An 18,967-nucleotide genomic window follows, 5' to 3' on the forward strand; every position below is an offset into this window, starting at 1 on the left:
GCACTTCCGTGCCTGAAGAGCTATTATCAAGCTGCACAAATAAAAACATTGCTAAATGTATATATCCTTCTCACTCGGCGAGATGGAAAGAAATTGAGGCCAGCACAACAGATGGGGTTCCTATACAGGCTATAATAGGGGACAACAACTTGAGAAAACACCTCAACGAAGGGACAAATCCATGGTTGGATATATCACTGAAGCTTTGGTTTGAATTAATCGCAAAAAAACGATCTGAGGATACAAAGTAGATTATTAAGATGGATCAGTTATGATTCGGAATTTATACCAAATAGAACAGATGAGTCATTCCATGAAAATGGCACAATTTGAGTCCCTCTCACCTCTTATGGTGTATTTCATCTATTGGGTCACCAAACTTTATATTTAAACAGCTTTACATATACAGTACATTGAAATGCACCCTTTAATACAGTGTAAAAAAACTGAACTAAATTTTATCTTTTTATGAGAAATAATACAGTTTTTTCATTTGACACCACCTATTTTGTCATGTCCCTCATGGCTTTGATGAAAGTTTACTTTGAAAATACCAAATAAAACTATTTAAAAAGTCAATAAATTTTAAACATCTATGTGTGCTCTTTTGCTGGTAATGTTTATTTTTTTTCAAATTTAATCGTTAATTATTCATTAAAATCACAATTATTTCTGTACCTGAGTAACCCCTCAACCCCGTTACACGAATGATCCCACCCCCATAAATACAATGGTGTGATCCAGAATTCCATATACATCAGGAAGTGACATCACTGAAGTCTTTTGGACAGGGTTAGGGTTAGGACCACAGAGAAAGGCAAGTTGCTCCCATCTTTTCCTTTATTTTAGTCATTTATCTTGTGATATTGTGGTCGTCAAACTCAATGACTCAACATTGTAACATTAAAAAAAGATAGAAAACTATTACTTATGAAAAAGTTTTTTGTTATTTCATAAAATATATGGTGATTTTGAATTTCATGCATGCCATGTGCTGGTATTCACTACACTGAGCAGCGGCCATTTTGTGCAAAAATCTCAACCCCGTCACACTCAACCCCGTTATGTGTTTGATTGTAACGGGGTTGTGAGATTGTGATGGGGTTGAGATTTTAATACTTTGGTTGTTAAGTTTTCAAATTATTTAAATAAATTATTATTATATTCAATCAACATGTCTCTATTTGACTCAAGAATGTACTGATCAGAATCTGGCAGTCGAAGGTCAAAGGTCAAGGTCAAGGTCAAGGTCACTGCCCCTTCATAAAAGATGATTTTCAACCATAACTCAAGAATTCATACACTCAAATTTCACACAAATGGCTCATAGGATATTACGCCTGAGGATCAGGGCCATTTTGAAGAAAAAAAAATGTCCCCATTGTCCCTGGTTGCCAAGGAGGCTGCCTGTGCTCTCACCTATTTTATATTTTGCTGGCAAAATGTTAATTTCCGTAATATAATGCCCCGTCTCGTAAATGCATGCATCGTGTTGGGTCAAACCGATTCTTCTGGCTGCATCAGGATGATATCCTCTGGTACCTGTTTGGTGATGTCCTTGAACTCATTCCACCCCCACAGAATGTAACAAAGCGCCATGTGGAAGTCTTGAAAGAGGTGTGGAACCGACTCACAAGATGAATTCATGAAACAAAAGGCACATTCATGCATATATACAGACGCACACACTGATGCAGGCACACACATGCAAAAACACTCTGACATGGACACAGACACAGGCGCTGATACAGACAGACACATTGAAATCGTTAACTGTTTGATTATTATTGTTATTAGTTCAACCAGTTCATCAAGTTTAATTGTATGTGTATCGGAGCAAGGATGAGGTGACTTACACCTCATGAGGCTCTCTTATGCCTAGACACACACACACCCACCCACCCTCACATACACACACACACACACACACACACACACACACACACACATTATGTTGCATTTGAGCAATTCACTTTCCAATGTTAGTTGTTAATATGCCGTTGTGGTTATTTTTACTTTAGATTAATAAAACTTAATTCTACTGTAATTTGTATCTGGTGTCCCTCCCTGTGGTTACAAAATGAGATATAATGCTAATGGAAAGTCCTATACATTGAATTTGAGAGTAAACAACTGTTTATATGTAAAGCTGTATTTGTCCCCTTCAACCCCGTTACCATCTTCAACCCTGTTATGCTAATCTCAACCCCGTCACACCTACATTTTCATAAATTATTTTCTTAAAATGTTGAAAAAATAATTTAATGTTTGCTGATTTGTGTCTAAAATATTGAGCGCTTTCATATGATCATTGATTTTGATTACAATTCTTAGTTAAACTAAATTTTTTCATGAAAAATGACAAGATTGCTTTCACTTATTAGTTACATTTCAGGATTTAAGAGACAAAAATGACATTTTTCTATTTAAAATTATTGAATTAGTATGGGGGACATCTGATTAATGTGAAAATATTGATTTCTTTAGAAATACATTTTATGATAATATTCAGAGAGCCTCCAAAGCGTCCATAACGGGGTTGAAGAATTACAGTCACCACATCTTGAAATAATGATCAGTAATAAAAGAAAACTAATGCCTGAGATGGGAAAATGCATTTTTCTGATAGTTAAATATATCCTTAATGATGTGGGATATACATATAAATAATACATTTTGGTAAAAAAATGTGAAAATATCCAAGTCCAATTTTAACCATTCTCATGGAATGACTCAGATAAGAGTTTTCAAAATTGGGAAAGGGGACCTACAATATTCTGGTAGCTCTTAAGAAAGTAAAAGATAAATAGTTTTCAAGAGATAAAAGACCAATTTAGTCTGACAAATTGAGATCACTACAGATATTTGCAATTAAGGCATTATCTAGAGCAAACACTTAGGGGAATAATAGAGGGGAGGGGTTTAGCAGTCACTGAGATGTTTATTACAGCATATGAATCAAAACTGGGGGAAAAAATTATCTCAAAATTATATAAAGGAGTGGAAGACTTGAAGGGAAATGACAGTTTATACAAAAGAGATGGGAGAGGGAGGCAAATATTGTCATATCAGTGGATGAATGGGAAGAGATAAATGAACAGCAGTGGAGAACAACCTGCTCCTTGTCTTGGAGAGAACATGGGTGGAAGAACATCATAAGATTTTTTAGAACACCAGCACAGACAAAGTACCATGACACTAAGTGTTGGCGATTATGTGGAGCTGATAAAGCTGACCACTTTCACATATTCTGGAGTTGCCCCTCCATTTGCAGCTATTGGCAGGAGCTTAAGAAGTGCATGGATAAAATACTGAAGGTAGACCTCCCACTTACATTTGAGGTATTATATTTGGGGAAACTAGACATAGATTTTACAAGATTAGAGGACAAACATATTTATAGAATAATGTTGACTGCAAGCAAAAAAAGCGATTACCAGAAAATGGATGAAGAATGAGGTACCTAAAGTTGAGGACTGGGTTGAGGTTATACACAATATATACATGATGGAAAAGTGAAGTTCATAGAGTTCATAAAACCAATTAGGTCAGATTTTATTTGAGTTGTCATCACAAGAAGAAAAAGAACCCTAGTTCATAGCTACACAAGTTGTAATGTTTTGTTTCTGTCTCTTTATATATATATATATATATATATATATATATATATATATATATATATATATATATATATATGTATATAATGTATTACCCTGTTTCTGCTGCACTGGAACATGGTAAAATTATATTAGTTTTAACAGAACATAATGTACGTAAGGCAGTAAATGACCTTTATGTTGGGCAGAATTTTATTTGTGGATATAATATGGTTATTCTTGTATTTTGATGCAAGGTTAAGAAAGAAAAAAAATGAGGAAAAATTTTTTAGGTTTGATTTAAAGATGTAGCCTTGGAGGGAAAACTGACTCAATTATTGTGTACCATTTGTATGCAGAATATATGGTGTGTTAAAATGTCTAATAAAAATAAAATTTAAAAAAATAGTCTGTTATTACAAGACTGAAAAGGTCCCCAAACAATTATCCAGTTTTTTTATCAAGAAATACTGCTGGTTTGGTCTACTATTTATTAACATAACTCATCGCCTCACAGACTTGTTATTTGGAACAAAAGGATAATTCTGTGTAAGAACAAATCAATTTTTTATGAGAAATGGTCCACAAATAATATTATCTCAGCAGGGCAGTTTTTTAATAATGATGGACACTTACTTAGGTACCTGGAATTCCTCCAACCAATAACGTATAGGAGCAGCTGTGCAAAAGACCTTGGTTGGAAAAATATCTGGAAATTACCCTGTAAATATTTGTTGATTAATGAAAATGAATTATAATCAAATCACAAGTCAAAGTACAATAAAACTGAAACCACACAATGCATAAAAAACATCTCCTAAGCAAACAAGATGGCCATTAAGACGATGAATTTCTTTAATTTTGGTCTTTGAAACTGGAAGAAAAAAAAAAACAAATGGAAAAAATATATAAAATGTCAACACCAGTAAATTAAAACACCCCTAATTTGGAGTAAGTACATAATATAACATCACCATATATAGATATATAGATTTTATTTAATATTTTTTGTTCTTGTTATTATAATTCCGTTGGGGACAAACCGGAGCACCCGGAGAAAACCCCAACAAACAGAGAGGCCAAGATATAGTTTGCAAATGACAACTGTTTTACAAAATACAAAGGTACTAACAAACAAAAATGCACAACATGTTTTTACCACATTATGTTACAGAAACAAACACAAGTACATAAATTGCATTCTACAAAGACAAAAAAAAATCACGTGACTTTTGCCACAATTTTTCCTGCCGTGTATAATGCTGGGAATTTCTCACAAATGTCCCTCTTTGTACTTGTAAGACGTGTTTGTTTCTGAAGCATAATGGTTGGATTTGTTTGATAGGTACAGTTTGTGTTTGCAGAACAAAAATATATACATATATAAGTATGTTAACCATTTGCAAACTACATTGTGTAAATGTGCACTTGATTGTTTCCTGTTAAAGCCAGGCTGGGGAAAATGAATGGCTCTGGTTACATTAAAGCGCTAGCCAAAGACATATTTACAAAGACATAACATAGGCCACTGTGTTATTTGTCAGTGGGGCTGTCATATAGGTGAGGGCTAGATGAGCCCTTTAATAATGACAGCAAACAGAGGAGCTGTGGTTTTTCTGGATAAAAGCACAATAATGTTAATATTTCGCAATCACTTGAGAAATATAAACATTATCAGCAAGATGGACAATATGACAGCTCGCCCAAAATGTAACTTTTCAATCTGGGTCGCTCCCCGGTGTAAGACTACAGTACAGGTCTTAAGGCCCGCCCCTCCATGAAAGTGAATGGTGATAGGCCAAACTAAAAACTCACAGTACATGCCAAATACATTTTTCCCCCAAAACACTCTCTGTTCAGGACAAACATCAGAACAGAAACCATAATTGGGTAAAATTTATGTGGCGTGTGCCTAGCGTTTTTAGTTTGGCCTATGCCCCATTCACTAACATGAAGGGGCAGGCCCTATGACTTTTACTGTAGTCAGTCACCAGGAGGGGATCCAGCTTGAAAAGTTGCACTATAGGAGAACTGTCATGTTATCCATCTTTACATACCATCTGTAGCTGACACAGTCACTGTGGCATCTTTGTATGTCTATGACACTAGCCATATTAGCTTCAATTTATGGCGGTCCAATTTTAGTCTAGTATAATTTATAGTTTGTATTATTATCTTCATTGTCTAATTTGCCCCGCCATAGTCTCAAGGAATGGAGCTGGACTGTTCATGAGGAGTGGTATTAAAATATATACATCTTTGGGTTATTTATAGCGCAGTAGCGGCACAGAGGAGCAGCAGCACGTCAGATGCATTTAAAGTAAACTAAACCGTTCACTCTGCTGAGCCTCAAACGCTCTTCCACTTACAAAAATCTGCCAATATCTCCTGTCAACCATCAATCTGTGTGAACCATCTAACTGTGAACGCATCAACAGAAAAATTATCCACCCTACGAGTCACATTCAGTTGCTACGGAGATACAAAGATGTCCACCTGCTCCTCCCTGGTCGCCTGGTACCACCACAGGTACACAGGCAATCTGCGGGAAACACTGTGAGCAGTGGATAAAGTTATTATATTCTGTTTCGGACTAAATACACCGGGACTGTTAGCAAGATGGCGCACTAGCAAGTTGATAAGTTGTCTACCTCCAAGTTAAGTCATATTATGTAGAGATGTCTCCACAAGTTTTAGTGACAGAAATAGACTCTATAATTAAATGACACTCTTCAAAAGTGCCATGCAACTTGCCATTAATTATGCTTAAAGCAACGTGCAGCCTATGGAGTTTTGGGTGAAGGTGGAGGAGGCAGTGGCGTTACTTTTCTGCCAAGACACTGCATGGAATTGGCGATGGGAGGGAGGAGGGGGTTGGGATTTAGGACGCTAACAGACTTAGGCTCTTCACACTCCGTCTTCGAGACACGGAGTGGGAAGCGTTTGTGCCTTGATAACCGAGGAGCCTCACCTTGGCCCTCCGGTTCGCTGACAGAGGGGGACTGTGGCTTTTTACAAACAGGTGTTAAGTGTTGCATGTGCCAAGCCTCCAACTTCAGCTTTCTCAAGTCATCAGTGAGCCTTTGATTCTCATTACTGACCTCCTTGTATTTTGCCTCATATAATATTTTCTCTCCCTCTAACGCAGGGACCTTTTTGTTCAACTCTCTGATGGTCCACATACACTGTTGCAACTTCTGTATTGCATCAACTGGCCGCCTTGCCAGCATCTCCTCTATCGCTTTAATTTTTGCCTCTTGAGTTTTTAAACAGAGCTCATACTGACGGTTCTGGTTGTACAACATGCGGTTCTGGTTGTACATCACTTTATGAACAACAGACTTATGCAATGTCTTTTTTTGCCCTAGATGTTTTTCGGCGTGATATAACTAAACCGTGTATCTGCCGCACCAATTTACTTACATCGGTGACTTCAATGGCATGCCTAAGTTTCTTGTTCTCGAGCCTAAGATACCTAAGTTCTTCCTCATACTCTCTGTGCGTCTGCCCTATACTTTGTTTTCCAGCCTCCTGGAGGTTAAGCAGACGCTGCTGCTGCATTACCTTCTCCATGGAAAGCTGAATGTCTTTTTCCAAACTCTCCTTCTCTGCTGCGACCCTCTCTAATCTATCCTTTACCACCTGTAGATCCTGCTCAGCACCAACTCTATAGCTCTCATGCATGATCTTACTTTGTGCTAATTCCCTCTTCACTTTTTTCAATTCAGCCTGACTCAAACGATAACACCTCTTAAACCTGACCAGCTCTGTGCCCTTCTTAGTCTGATCACAAGCCCGATCTTGGATCTCCTCCTCAAGTTTCTGAATCGTTTTGTTCCTTTCCTGAATTTCTGTCGCAGCCTTGGACAAGTTTAGAAAGATGAGCTTTTTCTCACCCAGGGCAAGGCCATGTAGGATTTTTAACTCTCTGTGCCTGCTTTCTGCTTCCCAAAGGTCACTATTAAGGCTGACTATCACGTCGTCCTTGTGCCTCATGAGTTTCAAGGTTTCTGCTGCGTGTTTTTGGAGCCTTTTTGTCACATCTCCATGTTTGTTTGCGTCACACTGCAGCTTTAATATAATGTTTCGCTGTTTCTCAGCTTCCACTTTGTGTTTTTCCATTTCTAATTTTAACACATCCGTATCTTGTTTCATTTTAAATATCTGGTCTTTCATGTCATTTTCTGTTGATTCAAGCTTACTTTTCTCGCTGATCAACTTCTTAATTTGTTTTTTCAAGCCCATTATACTTTCCTTATGAGAAAGGTTTTCTTGTTTTTGTTGCCTAAGCTCATCTGCCCTCTGACTAGAAATTTCTATTTCTTTGGCAAGCTTTTCTTGAATACAGTCCAGGTTTTCCAAATCCCATAGATATTTTTTTTCTGCTTCACGCATTTTATTTAATTCTGCCATCATTTTCCCCTGCTCAGCATCCTTTTGTTTTAGCAGTTGTTTCTGCTGATCTATTTTTTTGTTGGCAAAGTTTTTAAACCCCTCCAGCGCTGCTTTATCATGTTGCAGTGACTGTACTCCTAGGGTTAGTTTTTTGTTGTCTTTCCTCAAATTCCCAAACCTTTCTAGTTCTCTCTCCATCTGTTCTCTCATGGACTTTTCAATGGAGATGAGAATTTATTTTGGACCTCCATTAAGTCTTTTTTGAGGTTAGTAACTGTAATTTCATAATGGGTCTTTTCAAGATCCCGCTCAACTCTTCCTGAGTTACGGTACTTTTGAGCTTGTTTAAGTCCTTTCTTAGCTTTTGTATAAGAATGTTTTGCTCCTCTACCGTACCTTTGAGCTGAGAGTTCTCATTCCGTTCTTTTTTTAATTTAGTCTCGGTTAAAATGAGGTCGCCCAGCCTTTGTTTATACTCTCTATTTTGGTCCATTAAGATTTTCTCCTTTTTTAATGCCCTATTAAGCTCCTCTTGTACTTGAGCCATTTTGTTGACCTTAAGATTGGTGTTTTTTTCTGGTTTCATTTTGCTGGTGTAAAATGAGAGTTTCTCAATTTAATCTAATAGATTAAAAGGCTGCAAAATCACCAACTTTAAAACTCTGCTGGGCAACCTAATATTTTACAGACTATTACAGACTGTATTATCCTTACACTTACTAACGCCGCCTGAACACGATATGTCACTGCCTCTAAGCGCAACAGCTCTCTGTACAGACCTTCACAGATTTCTCCCAAAAGTACCCTAATTCTGATGACTTAGTAAAGGCCCTGTGTGATGTAATGCCTTTTAGAATTAGTGGTGACATCACGGCATTCCACTGCCTTTACTTCTGTAACTTTATGACATCACAGAGGTAACTTGGAGACATCACAATGTAACATGATGTCATGAAGTAGAATAGAATGTGCATAGACAGAGCCAGCTGACCAATCAGAGCAGACTGCCCTTCCAGCTGACAAATGAGAACAGACTGGACTTCCAGCTGACCAATCAGACCAAACTGCGGTTCCAACTGACCAATCAGAGCAGACTGTGGTTCCAGCTGACCAATCAGAGCAGACTGTGGTTCCAGCTGACCAATCAGAGCAGACTACGCTTCCAGCTAATCAGTCAGAGCAGACTATGGTGGTGTGTTAAAATGTCTAATAAAAATAAAATTTAAAAAAATAGTCTGTTATTACAAGACTGAAAAGGTCCCCAAACAATTATCCAGTTTTTTATCAAGAAATACTGCTGGTTTGGTCTACTATTTATTAACATAACTCATCGCCTCACAGACTTGTTATTTGGAACAAAAGGATAATTCTGTGTAAGAACAAATCAATTTTTTATGAGAAATGGGTCCACAAATAATATTATCTCAGCAGGGCAGTTTTTTAATAATGATGGACACTTACTTAGGTACCTGGAATTCCTCCAACCAATAACGTATAGGAGCAGCTGTGCAAAAGACCTTGGTTGGAAAAATATCTGGAAATTACCCTGTAAATATTTGTTGATTAATGAAATGAATTATTATCAAATCACAAGTCAAAGTACAATAAAACTGAAACCACACAATGCATAAAAAACATCTCCTAAGCAAACAAGATGGCCATTAAGATGATGAATTTCTTTAATTTTGGTCTTTGAAACTGGAAGAAAAAAAAAACAAATGGAAAAAATATATAAAATGTCAACACCAGTAAATTAAAACACCCCTAATTTGGAGTAAGTACATAATATAACATCACCATTATATAGATATATAGATTTTATTTAATATTTTTTGTTCTTGTTATTATAATTCCGTTGGGGACAAACCGGAGCACCCGGAGAAAACCCCAACAAACACAGAGAGGCCAAGATATAGTTTGCAAATGACAACTGTTTTACAAATACAAAGGTACTAACAAACAAAAATGCACAACATGTTTTTACCACATTATGTTACAAAAACAAACACAAGTACATAAATTGCATTCTACAAAGACAAAAAAAAAAAATCACGTGACTTTTGCCACAATTTTTCCTGCCGTGTATAATGCTGGGAATTTCTCACAAATGTCCCTCTTTGTACTTGTAAGACGTGTTTGTTTCTGAAGCATAATGGTTGGATTTGTTTGATAGGTACAGTTTGTGTTTGCAGAACAAAAATATACATATATAAGTATGTTAACCATTTGCAAACTACATTGTGTAAATGTGCACTTGATTGTTTCCTGTTAAAGCCAGGCTGGGGAAAATGAATGGCTCTGGTTACATTAAAGCGCTAGCCAAAGACATATTTACAAAGACATAACATAGGCCACTGTGTTATTTGTCAGTGGGGCTGTCATATAGGTGAGGGCTAGATGAGCCCTTTAATAATGACAGCAAACAGAGGAGCTGTGGTTTTTCTGGATAAAAGCACAATAATGTTAATATTTCGCAATCACTTGAGAAATATAAACATTATCAGCAAGATGGACAATATGACAGCTCGCCCAAAATGTAACTTTTCAATCTGGGTCGCTCCCCGGTGTAAGACTACAGTACAGGTCTTAAGGCCCGCCCCTCCATGAAAGTGAATGGTGATAGGCCAAACTAAAAACTCACAGTACATGCCAAATACATTTTTCCCCCAAAACACTCTCTGTTCAGGACAAACATCAGAACAGAAACCATAATTGGGTAAAATTTATGTGGCGTGTGCCTAGCGTTTTTAGTTTGGCCTATGCCCCATTCACTAACATGAAGGGGCAGGCCCTATGACTTTTACTGTAGTCAGTCACCAGGAGGGGATCCAGCTTGAAAAGTTGCACTATAGGAGAACTGTCATGTTATCCATCTTTACATACCATCTGTAGCTGACACAGTCACTGTGGCATCTTTGTATGTCTATGACACTAGCCATATTAGCTTCAATTTATGGCGGTCCAATTTAGTCTAGTATAATTTATAGTTTGTATTATTATCTTCATTGTCTAATTTGCCCCGCCATAGTCTCAAGGAATGGAGCTGGACTGTTCATGAGGAGTGGTATTAAAATATATACATCTTTGGGTTATTTATAGCGCAGTAGCGGCACAGAGGAGCAGCAGCACGTCAGATGCATTTAAAGTAAACTAAACCGTTCACTCTGCTGAGCCTCAAACGCTCTTCCACTTACAAAAATCTGCCAATATCTCCTGTCAACCATCAATCTGTGTGAACCATCTAACTGTGAACGCATCAACAGAAAAATTATCCACCCTACGAGTCACATTCAGTTGCTACGGAGATACAAAGATGTCCACCTGCTCCTCCCTGGTCGCCTGGTACCACCACAGGTACACAGGCAATCTGCGGGAAACACTGTGAGCAGTGGATAAAGTTATTATATTCTGTTTCGGACTAAATACACCGGGACTGTTAGCAAGATGGCGCACTAGCAAGTTGATAAGTTGTCTACCTCCAAGTTAAGTCATATTATGTAGAGATGTCTCCACAAGTTTTAGTGACAGAAATAGACTCTATAATTAAATGACACTCTTCAAAAGTGCCATGCAACTTGCCATTAATTATGCTTAAAGCAACGTGCAGCCTATGGAGTTTTGGGTGAAGGTGGAGGAGGCAGTGGCGTTACTTTTCTGCCAAGACACTGCATGGAATTGGCGATGGGAGGGAGGAGGGGGTTGGGATTTAGGACGCTAACAGACTTAGGCTCTTCACACTCCGTCTTCACGACACGGAGTGGGAAGCGTTTGTGCCTTGATAACCGAGGAGCCTCACCTTGGCCCTCCGGTTCGCTGACAGAGGGGGACTGTGGCTTTTTACAAACAGGTGTTAAGTGTTGCATGTGCCAAGCCTCCAACTTCAGCTTTCTCAAGTCATCAGTGAGCCTTTGATTCTCATTACTGACCTCCTTGTATTTTGCCTCATATAATATTTTCTCTCCCTCTAACGCAGGGACCTTTTTGTTCAACTCTCTGATGGTCCACATACACTGTTGCAACTTCTGTATTGCATCAACTGGCCGCCTTGCCAGCATCTCCTCTATCGCTTTAATTTTTGCCTCTTGAGTTTTTAAAACAGAGCTCATACTGACGGTTCTGGTTGTACAACATGCGGTTCTGGTTGTACATCACTTTATGAACAACAGACTTATGCAATGTCTTTTTTGCCCTAGATGTTTTTCGGCGTGATATAACTAAACCGTGTATCTGCCGCACCAAATTTACTTACATCGGTGACTTCAATGGCATGCCTAAGTTTCTTGTTCTCGAGCCTAAGATACCTAAGTTCTTCCTCATACTCTCTGTGCGTCTGCCCTATACTTTGTTTTCCAGCCTCCTGGAGGTTAAGCAGACGCTGCTGCTGCATTACCTTCTCCATGGAAAGCTGAATGTCTTTTTCCAAACTCTCCTTCTCTGCTGCGACCCTCTCTAATCTATCCTTTACCACCTGTAGATCCTGCTCAGCACCAACTCTATAGCTCTCATGCATGATCTTACTTTGTGCTAATTCCCTCTTCACTTTTTTCAATTCAGCCTGACTCAAACGATAACACCTCTTAAACCTGACCAGCTCTGTGCCCTTCTTAGTCTGATCACAAGCCCGATCTTGGATCTCCTCCTCAAGTTTCTGAATCGTTTTTTGTTCCTTTCCTGAATTTCTGTCGCAGCCTTGGACAAGTTTAGAAAGATGAGCTTTTTCTCACCCAGGGCAAGGCCATGTAGGATTTTTAACTCTCTGTGCCTGCTTTCTGCTTCCCAAAGGTCACTATTAAGGCTGACTATCACGTCGTCCTTGTGCCTCATGAGTTTCAAGGTTTCTGCTGCGTGTTTTTGGAGCCTTTTTGTCACATCTCCATGTTTGTTTGCGTCACACTGCAGCTTTAATATAATGTTTCGCTGTTTCTCAGCTTCCACTTTGTGTTTTTCCATTTCTAATTTTAACACATCCGTATCTTGTTTCATTTTAAATATCTGGTCTTTCATGTCATTTTCTGTTGATTCAAGCTTACTTTTCTCGCTGATCAACTTCTTAATTTGTTTTTTCAAGCCCATTATACTTTCCTTATGAGAAAGGTTTTCTTGTTTTTGTTGCCTAAGCTCATCTGCCCTCTGACTAGAAATTTCTATTTCTTTGGCAAGCTTTTCTTGAATACAGTCCAGGTTTTCCAAATCCCATAGATATTTTTTTTCTGCTTCACGCATTTTATTTAATTCTGCCATCATTTTCCCCTGCTCAGCATCCTTTTGTTTTAGCAGTTGTTTCTGCTGATCTATTTTTTTGTTGGCAAAGTTTTTAAACCCCTCCAGCGCTGCTTTATCATGTTGCAGTGACTGTACTCCTAGGGTTAGTTAGTTTTTTGTTGTCTTTCCTCAAATTCCCAAACCTTTCTAGTTCTCTCTCCATCTGTTCTCTCATGGACTTTTCAATGGAGAATTTATATTTGGACCTCCATTAAGTCTTTTTTGAGGTTAGTAACTGTAATTTCATAATGGGTCTTTTCAAGATCCCGCTCAACCTCTTCCTGAGTTACGGTACTTTTGAGCTTGTTTAAGTCCTTTCTTAGCTTTTGTATAAGAATGTTTTGCTCCTCTACCGTACCTTTGAGCTGAGAGTTCTCATTCCGTTCTTTTTTTAATTTAGTCTCGGTTAAAATGAGGTCGCCCAGCCTTTGTTTATACTCTCTATTTTGGTCCATTAAGATTTTCTCCTTTTTTAATGCCCTATTAAGCTCCTCTTGTACTTGAGCCATTTTGTTGACCTTATGATTGGTGTTTTTTTCTGGTTTCATTTTGCTGGTGTAAAATGAGAGTTTCTCAATTTAATCTAATAGATTAAAAGGCTGCAAAATCACCAACTTTAAAACTCTGCTGGGCAACCTAATATTTTACAGACTATTACAGACTGTATTATCCTTACACTTACTAACGCCGCCTGAACACGATATGTCACTGCCTCTAAGCGCAACAGCTCTCTGTACAGACCTTCACAGATTTCTCCCAAAAGTACCCTAATTCTGATGACTTAGTAAAGGCCCTGTGTGATGTAATGCCTTTTAGAATTAGTGGTGACATCACGGCATTCCACTGCCTTTACTTCTGTAACTTTATGACATCACAGAGGTAACTTGGAGACATCACAATGTAACATGATGTCATGAAGTAGAATAGAATGTGCATAGACAGAGCCAGCTGACCAATCAGAGCCAGACTGCCCTTCCAGCTGACAAATGAGAACAGACTGGACTTCCAGCTGACCAATCAGACCAAACTGCGGTTCCAACTGACCAATTAGAGCAGACTGTGGTTCCAGCTGACCAATCAGAGCAGACTACGCTTCCAGCTAATCAGTCAGAGCAGACTATGCTTCCAGCTAACCAATCAGAGCAGACTGGGTTTCATTTGAGGCGGGACATAAGCTCAAACATATGGGTGAAGTAATGAGTCCTAAAACGTGGAAGTCTGTTAGGCTTTTAGCACTTGTACTGATCTACCACGTAGTTAGCTCCCTGTTTACCACAGTTTCTGTTATCAACACCTATAGTGCTAAATAATGTTTTGCCTAATAGAAACTGCTGTACATAAGTTACCAAAGCAAAACGATTTATCCGTCTGCTGATTATGTGTCTATCAACGCACAGGCTGCGGTTGTTGGACAATAATGTTGTACCTGCCACAGCTGTAGTTGTGTTACCGTCACTGCCACATAGTAAAATGACAAAATACATCTGGAGGTGAGAAAACGGTCTTATCACACAACTAAACATCTCTGCTTTTTCCACAGGCCTGACATCATTGAGAGAAAGACTGGACTTTGCATCAGGAATGAAATCCTCCAGCTCTATTTTTTAACTGATATATTATTTTATCATATTATAGTTTGTTATATATATTCAATACACTTTGTAGCATGATTCACATATTTGTAAATTATCTTACTTTGTATTTCTTTAATTTTTTTTGTAGTATAATGCACATGCTTTTAAATACATTTTATCTTAGATTTATAGCCTATGCATAGTATGAGACTAACCTATAAAATGTTACAATTTTCCTCTGAGGATCAGTTAAGTATTTATGATTATATTCCAATCAAAGTTTCTTTCACATACCCCTACTACTCATCCTACTCATGTACCTTGTATTTCAGTCATCTACCAAATAAAACTGAAAAATATATGTCAATTGTCATTACTTATGTTTACATAAGCTTCTCAGGTATTTACTGTGAATCTCTCTTACAGGTGCAGGTCTTTATATTATATTACAGGGGTATTCAATTAAAATTCAAAGGGGTCCAGTTGCTAGAATGTCCTCCCAGCAAAGGTTTGAACCTCATACCTAAAATCAGAATCACAGTTAATTGATCATTTTTACCTCGATTACGATTAATGAATGATTATTTTGCTTTTTGTAGTTGTTTGTTTTTTGCTCTCATAGTTCACTGATAGTTTCATTTGACCAGGGTTTGTTGGAGTGTAATAAAGATATGATTTATCATTATTTATTAAACTTTATTTATTAAACTTTTTTTTGTAATGCATTACATACATTAAAATCTCGCTGCTTGTCTACAAATTAATCTGTGGCTCAGCGCCAAAATATATCTCTGACATGCTTGTGTCATATGAACCTTCAAGGAGCCTCAGAACATCAGGGGCCAGCCTTCTGAGCGTCCCAAGAGTCAGAATTAAACATGGCGAAGCAACATTTTGTTATTATGCAGCACAAACCTGGAATAACCTCCAAGATGAGGTTTGACAAGCCCAGATCACTTTTAAGTAAAAGCTAAAAACATTCCTTTTTCACACTGGCTACTCTGCTGACTACCAACTTATTTTTAAACTTGATTTTAAATCATTTTAAATGACCTTTTTATCTTTGCACCTCTTGACTGCACTTTTTTCTTCTTTTTTATCATTTAGTGATTGACTTCACCTTGTATATCTTAACTCTTTCTCTTTTATTGTAAATCTGCATCTTTTATTGTGTTTTTATATTTTATTATTCTGTTAAGCACTTTGAACTGCCCTGCGTATGAAATGTGCTATACAAATAAAGCTTCCTCGCCTTGCCCACTGAAGTCGCTGAAACTTTAAATTGAATTAAACTGGTCATTTTTATGTATATTGGAACAATGATGCCCTGTCTAACTTTAGTTTGACCATGTTAGTTGCAGACAGTTTGCAGCATCACAAACCCTTTATTTAAATCAAAGACCACATCAAATATGCATTTCCTTTTTCACTGCTACATGTAACATGCAGTATGCTTATATCATTTGAATTTGTCCATCACATTGAAGAAAGTGTTTTGGAGAGATAACAATAAAGCAGAATAAAAAATTACAAACAATCCACATTACAGTTAAATTGTTGAAAAATGTATTTTGACTATTATTGTGAACTTTGAAAGGTTGGTTGTCAATTTCTCCTTTGGCATTGCCATGATGGTGCTAGCATTTCTTCAAATCAACATTAACTACATTTCCCATAAACTCTCAGCAAATCTTCTCTATCAGGAGATAAACTTGTTGGATTTCATTTTTCTCACTTTTGAATTTTTGACTTGCATGATTGAAGTTGAAATAAATTGCATTCATGGTAAAAAACAGATGTCTCAAACCACACATGCCATATTAATTAGTAACATCAAACTTCATATCTTATCTCCATTATTACATGGGCGGAGACTTTTGGTTTGTCCTTCCCTTTAGCAGACAGGACTGATGGGCACACCCCTCTTGGGTTTATAGGGTGTCTTCATGGTTACCATCTTGATGCAGTCTATGATTGGACAGACGCTGAGGCACAGAGTGCAGCCTGTGCAGTTGTCAGTCACGTTGGGAAGGTGGGTCTCTGGGTGGAACGTTATGGCCTGCCAAGACAGATAGCAGTCATGTTACAGGACAGTCTGAAAAAAAGGGGCCCATCTAGATGCAGACTGACATTTTTTAAATGGATATTTTTCCCCTCTGTTTTATAAAATCATTCTGTCGTTTGACAAAATATCTCTGTTCTCACTACAGAGCAAAACGTCTCCAGGTGCTCGCTATCGTACGCTTTTCACACAGCCATCGTTACTGCTTCAGAGCTGCCTGCTGCTGTACGTACTGTATTTATACAACTAAAAGCTGGCAGTCAGCTAATTAATGAGGCTGTGAAGCCACTGCATTGTCAGCAATGCAGTCCTGCAAATAATTCTCAATAAAAAGATGTGTAAGGATGCACAATATTGGATTTTATAATGATATACGATATATTAAAAAAACACACTTGGCTGATAATCAATACAGATATATCCCCAACATGTAAAATTTTAGTGATCATCTAGTCTCTTCTGCAATGGAATTAACATCATATTTTGCATATTTCAATTATGATGGCCCACCAGCACAGGACACATAAAATACAATGCTTTTCAGTATATGTTATATTAATTCACTGTGCAATATAAGTCAACCCTAAGTTGAAATACTTCAACTTAAGTTGACTCACTCAAAAAAAAAAAAAAAAAGTAAATATTTATGTCCTTTGCTTTCTTCTCCAGCTTCTCTTGGTAGGGGGTGGTCTTGCTCTTGGACTTCTTCGATTTCTTTTTTTTGGCAGACTGCAATACAAACTTTCAGGTGCGTTTCACCACCTCACCACGAGGTCGAAGAAATTTGTGAAGGAGAATTCATAAGGACTTGGGAAAAGAGGACTGTTGTGTTTAGAGAATCCAAATGCACTTATGCCTGGCTCTGTGATGATGCATTAGCGGATATTACGGACGTGGGTCTGCTGTGATGACACTACAATGTTCACATGATGGACGACTAAAATCACGTCCTCACAGTTTTGGTTTTTTATGCAGCAACTAGTTTTGTTTTCTGAATTGTTGTTTTCTTTTAAACACTTGATGATTTGCTGCTGTCTTGAAGCACTTTGTGACGTGAATGTTAAAAACTGCACCTTAAATTAAGAGTATTACTATCATGATCATTATCATGATTATGATTATTATTAACTGTTTTTGTTGTTGTTATTATGTTAAACTACGCCCCGCTTATTTTTGTTTCCTCCACTTTATACAGGCTAAACGAGGACAATCGGGTGAAAAGAATTGCACCTGAATAAGAATTAAAAGGGCTCCCAGTCACAGAAGTAAAATGTTATGGACACGAGATAGTTGTTCATGCTCACCATCCCTTCCTCTCATATTTATCGCATATTTCTGAATCCCAGAATAAATATATGAAAAAAGTTGTAAAATGTATGCAAGATATGTACAACATGTTAGACTGACTACTTCGTTTGTTATCATTCTTATGGTTCAAACATGTTGAATTAAAAACATAATCTGTCTCTAAACGTCCCCTTGTGTTCTGGTCAATATGATGATTATGATCTTGCTAAGATGTTTATTGTCACTTCATTTACAGAAGTACAATCATATGAAATACTTTCACTAGGGAAAACAGTAAATAGTAAATATCAAATACACATAAAACACAAAATATTACAATGAAATGAGCATATAAGAAGCATGTATTTTTTTATATACATGCTTACATTCAGGGCAAAGATCTCATTATAAATCTGTGCATATGACAGCATAAGAACCAGCACAGACTTAAAAAAACACCTGGCGCATGTAATTTTGGCTGTGTTCATGCATATGACATACATTTCTTCAAGATTGTGTACTTTTATTCTCAGAATTTCCAGCTCAGCTCCTACAGTAAGTCTAAAATACACTGTGGAAACTAAATTGTTGCATTCAGACTGTTATTTTTGATCCCACAGCCATCAAAGCATAAAAACATGACTTGTATTATTTCTGGGTGTCATTCGGGGTTTTTTTTCCACCTGATGACATCGTTTTGACCATATCTGGCATATGGAGAAAATACATGCTATTTCCACTAGGTGCACAGTCACAATCAGTGTTGCTGATAATCATTGACATATCCCAGG

At 37.5% G+C, this 18,967-nt stretch overlaps 1 protein-coding gene across 1 annotated transcript in view; it reads right to left on the reverse strand.

Annotated features, from left to right (window-relative positions):
- Window positions 1–16,192: 16,192 nt before the first annotated feature.
- The window catches only part of dpydb (dihydropyrimidine dehydrogenase b), a 29,457-nt gene continuing 26,682 nt past the window's right edge, over window positions 16,193–18,967 (reverse strand). Inside the window, exon 25 of the mRNA XM_042497610.1 lies at window positions 16,193–16,886. Coding sequence (XP_042353544.1) covers window positions 16,722–16,886 — 165 coding nt within the window. The 3' untranslated portion in view covers window positions 16,193–16,721. The remainder of the gene's footprint in view (window positions 16,887–18,967) is intronic.

Source organism: Plectropomus leopardus, chromosome 12, assembly GCF_008729295.1.
Source record: "Plectropomus leopardus isolate mb chromosome 12, YSFRI_Pleo_2.0, whole genome shotgun sequence".
Taxonomy (NCBI): Eukaryota; Metazoa; Chordata; class Actinopteri; order Perciformes; family Serranidae; genus Plectropomus; species Plectropomus leopardus.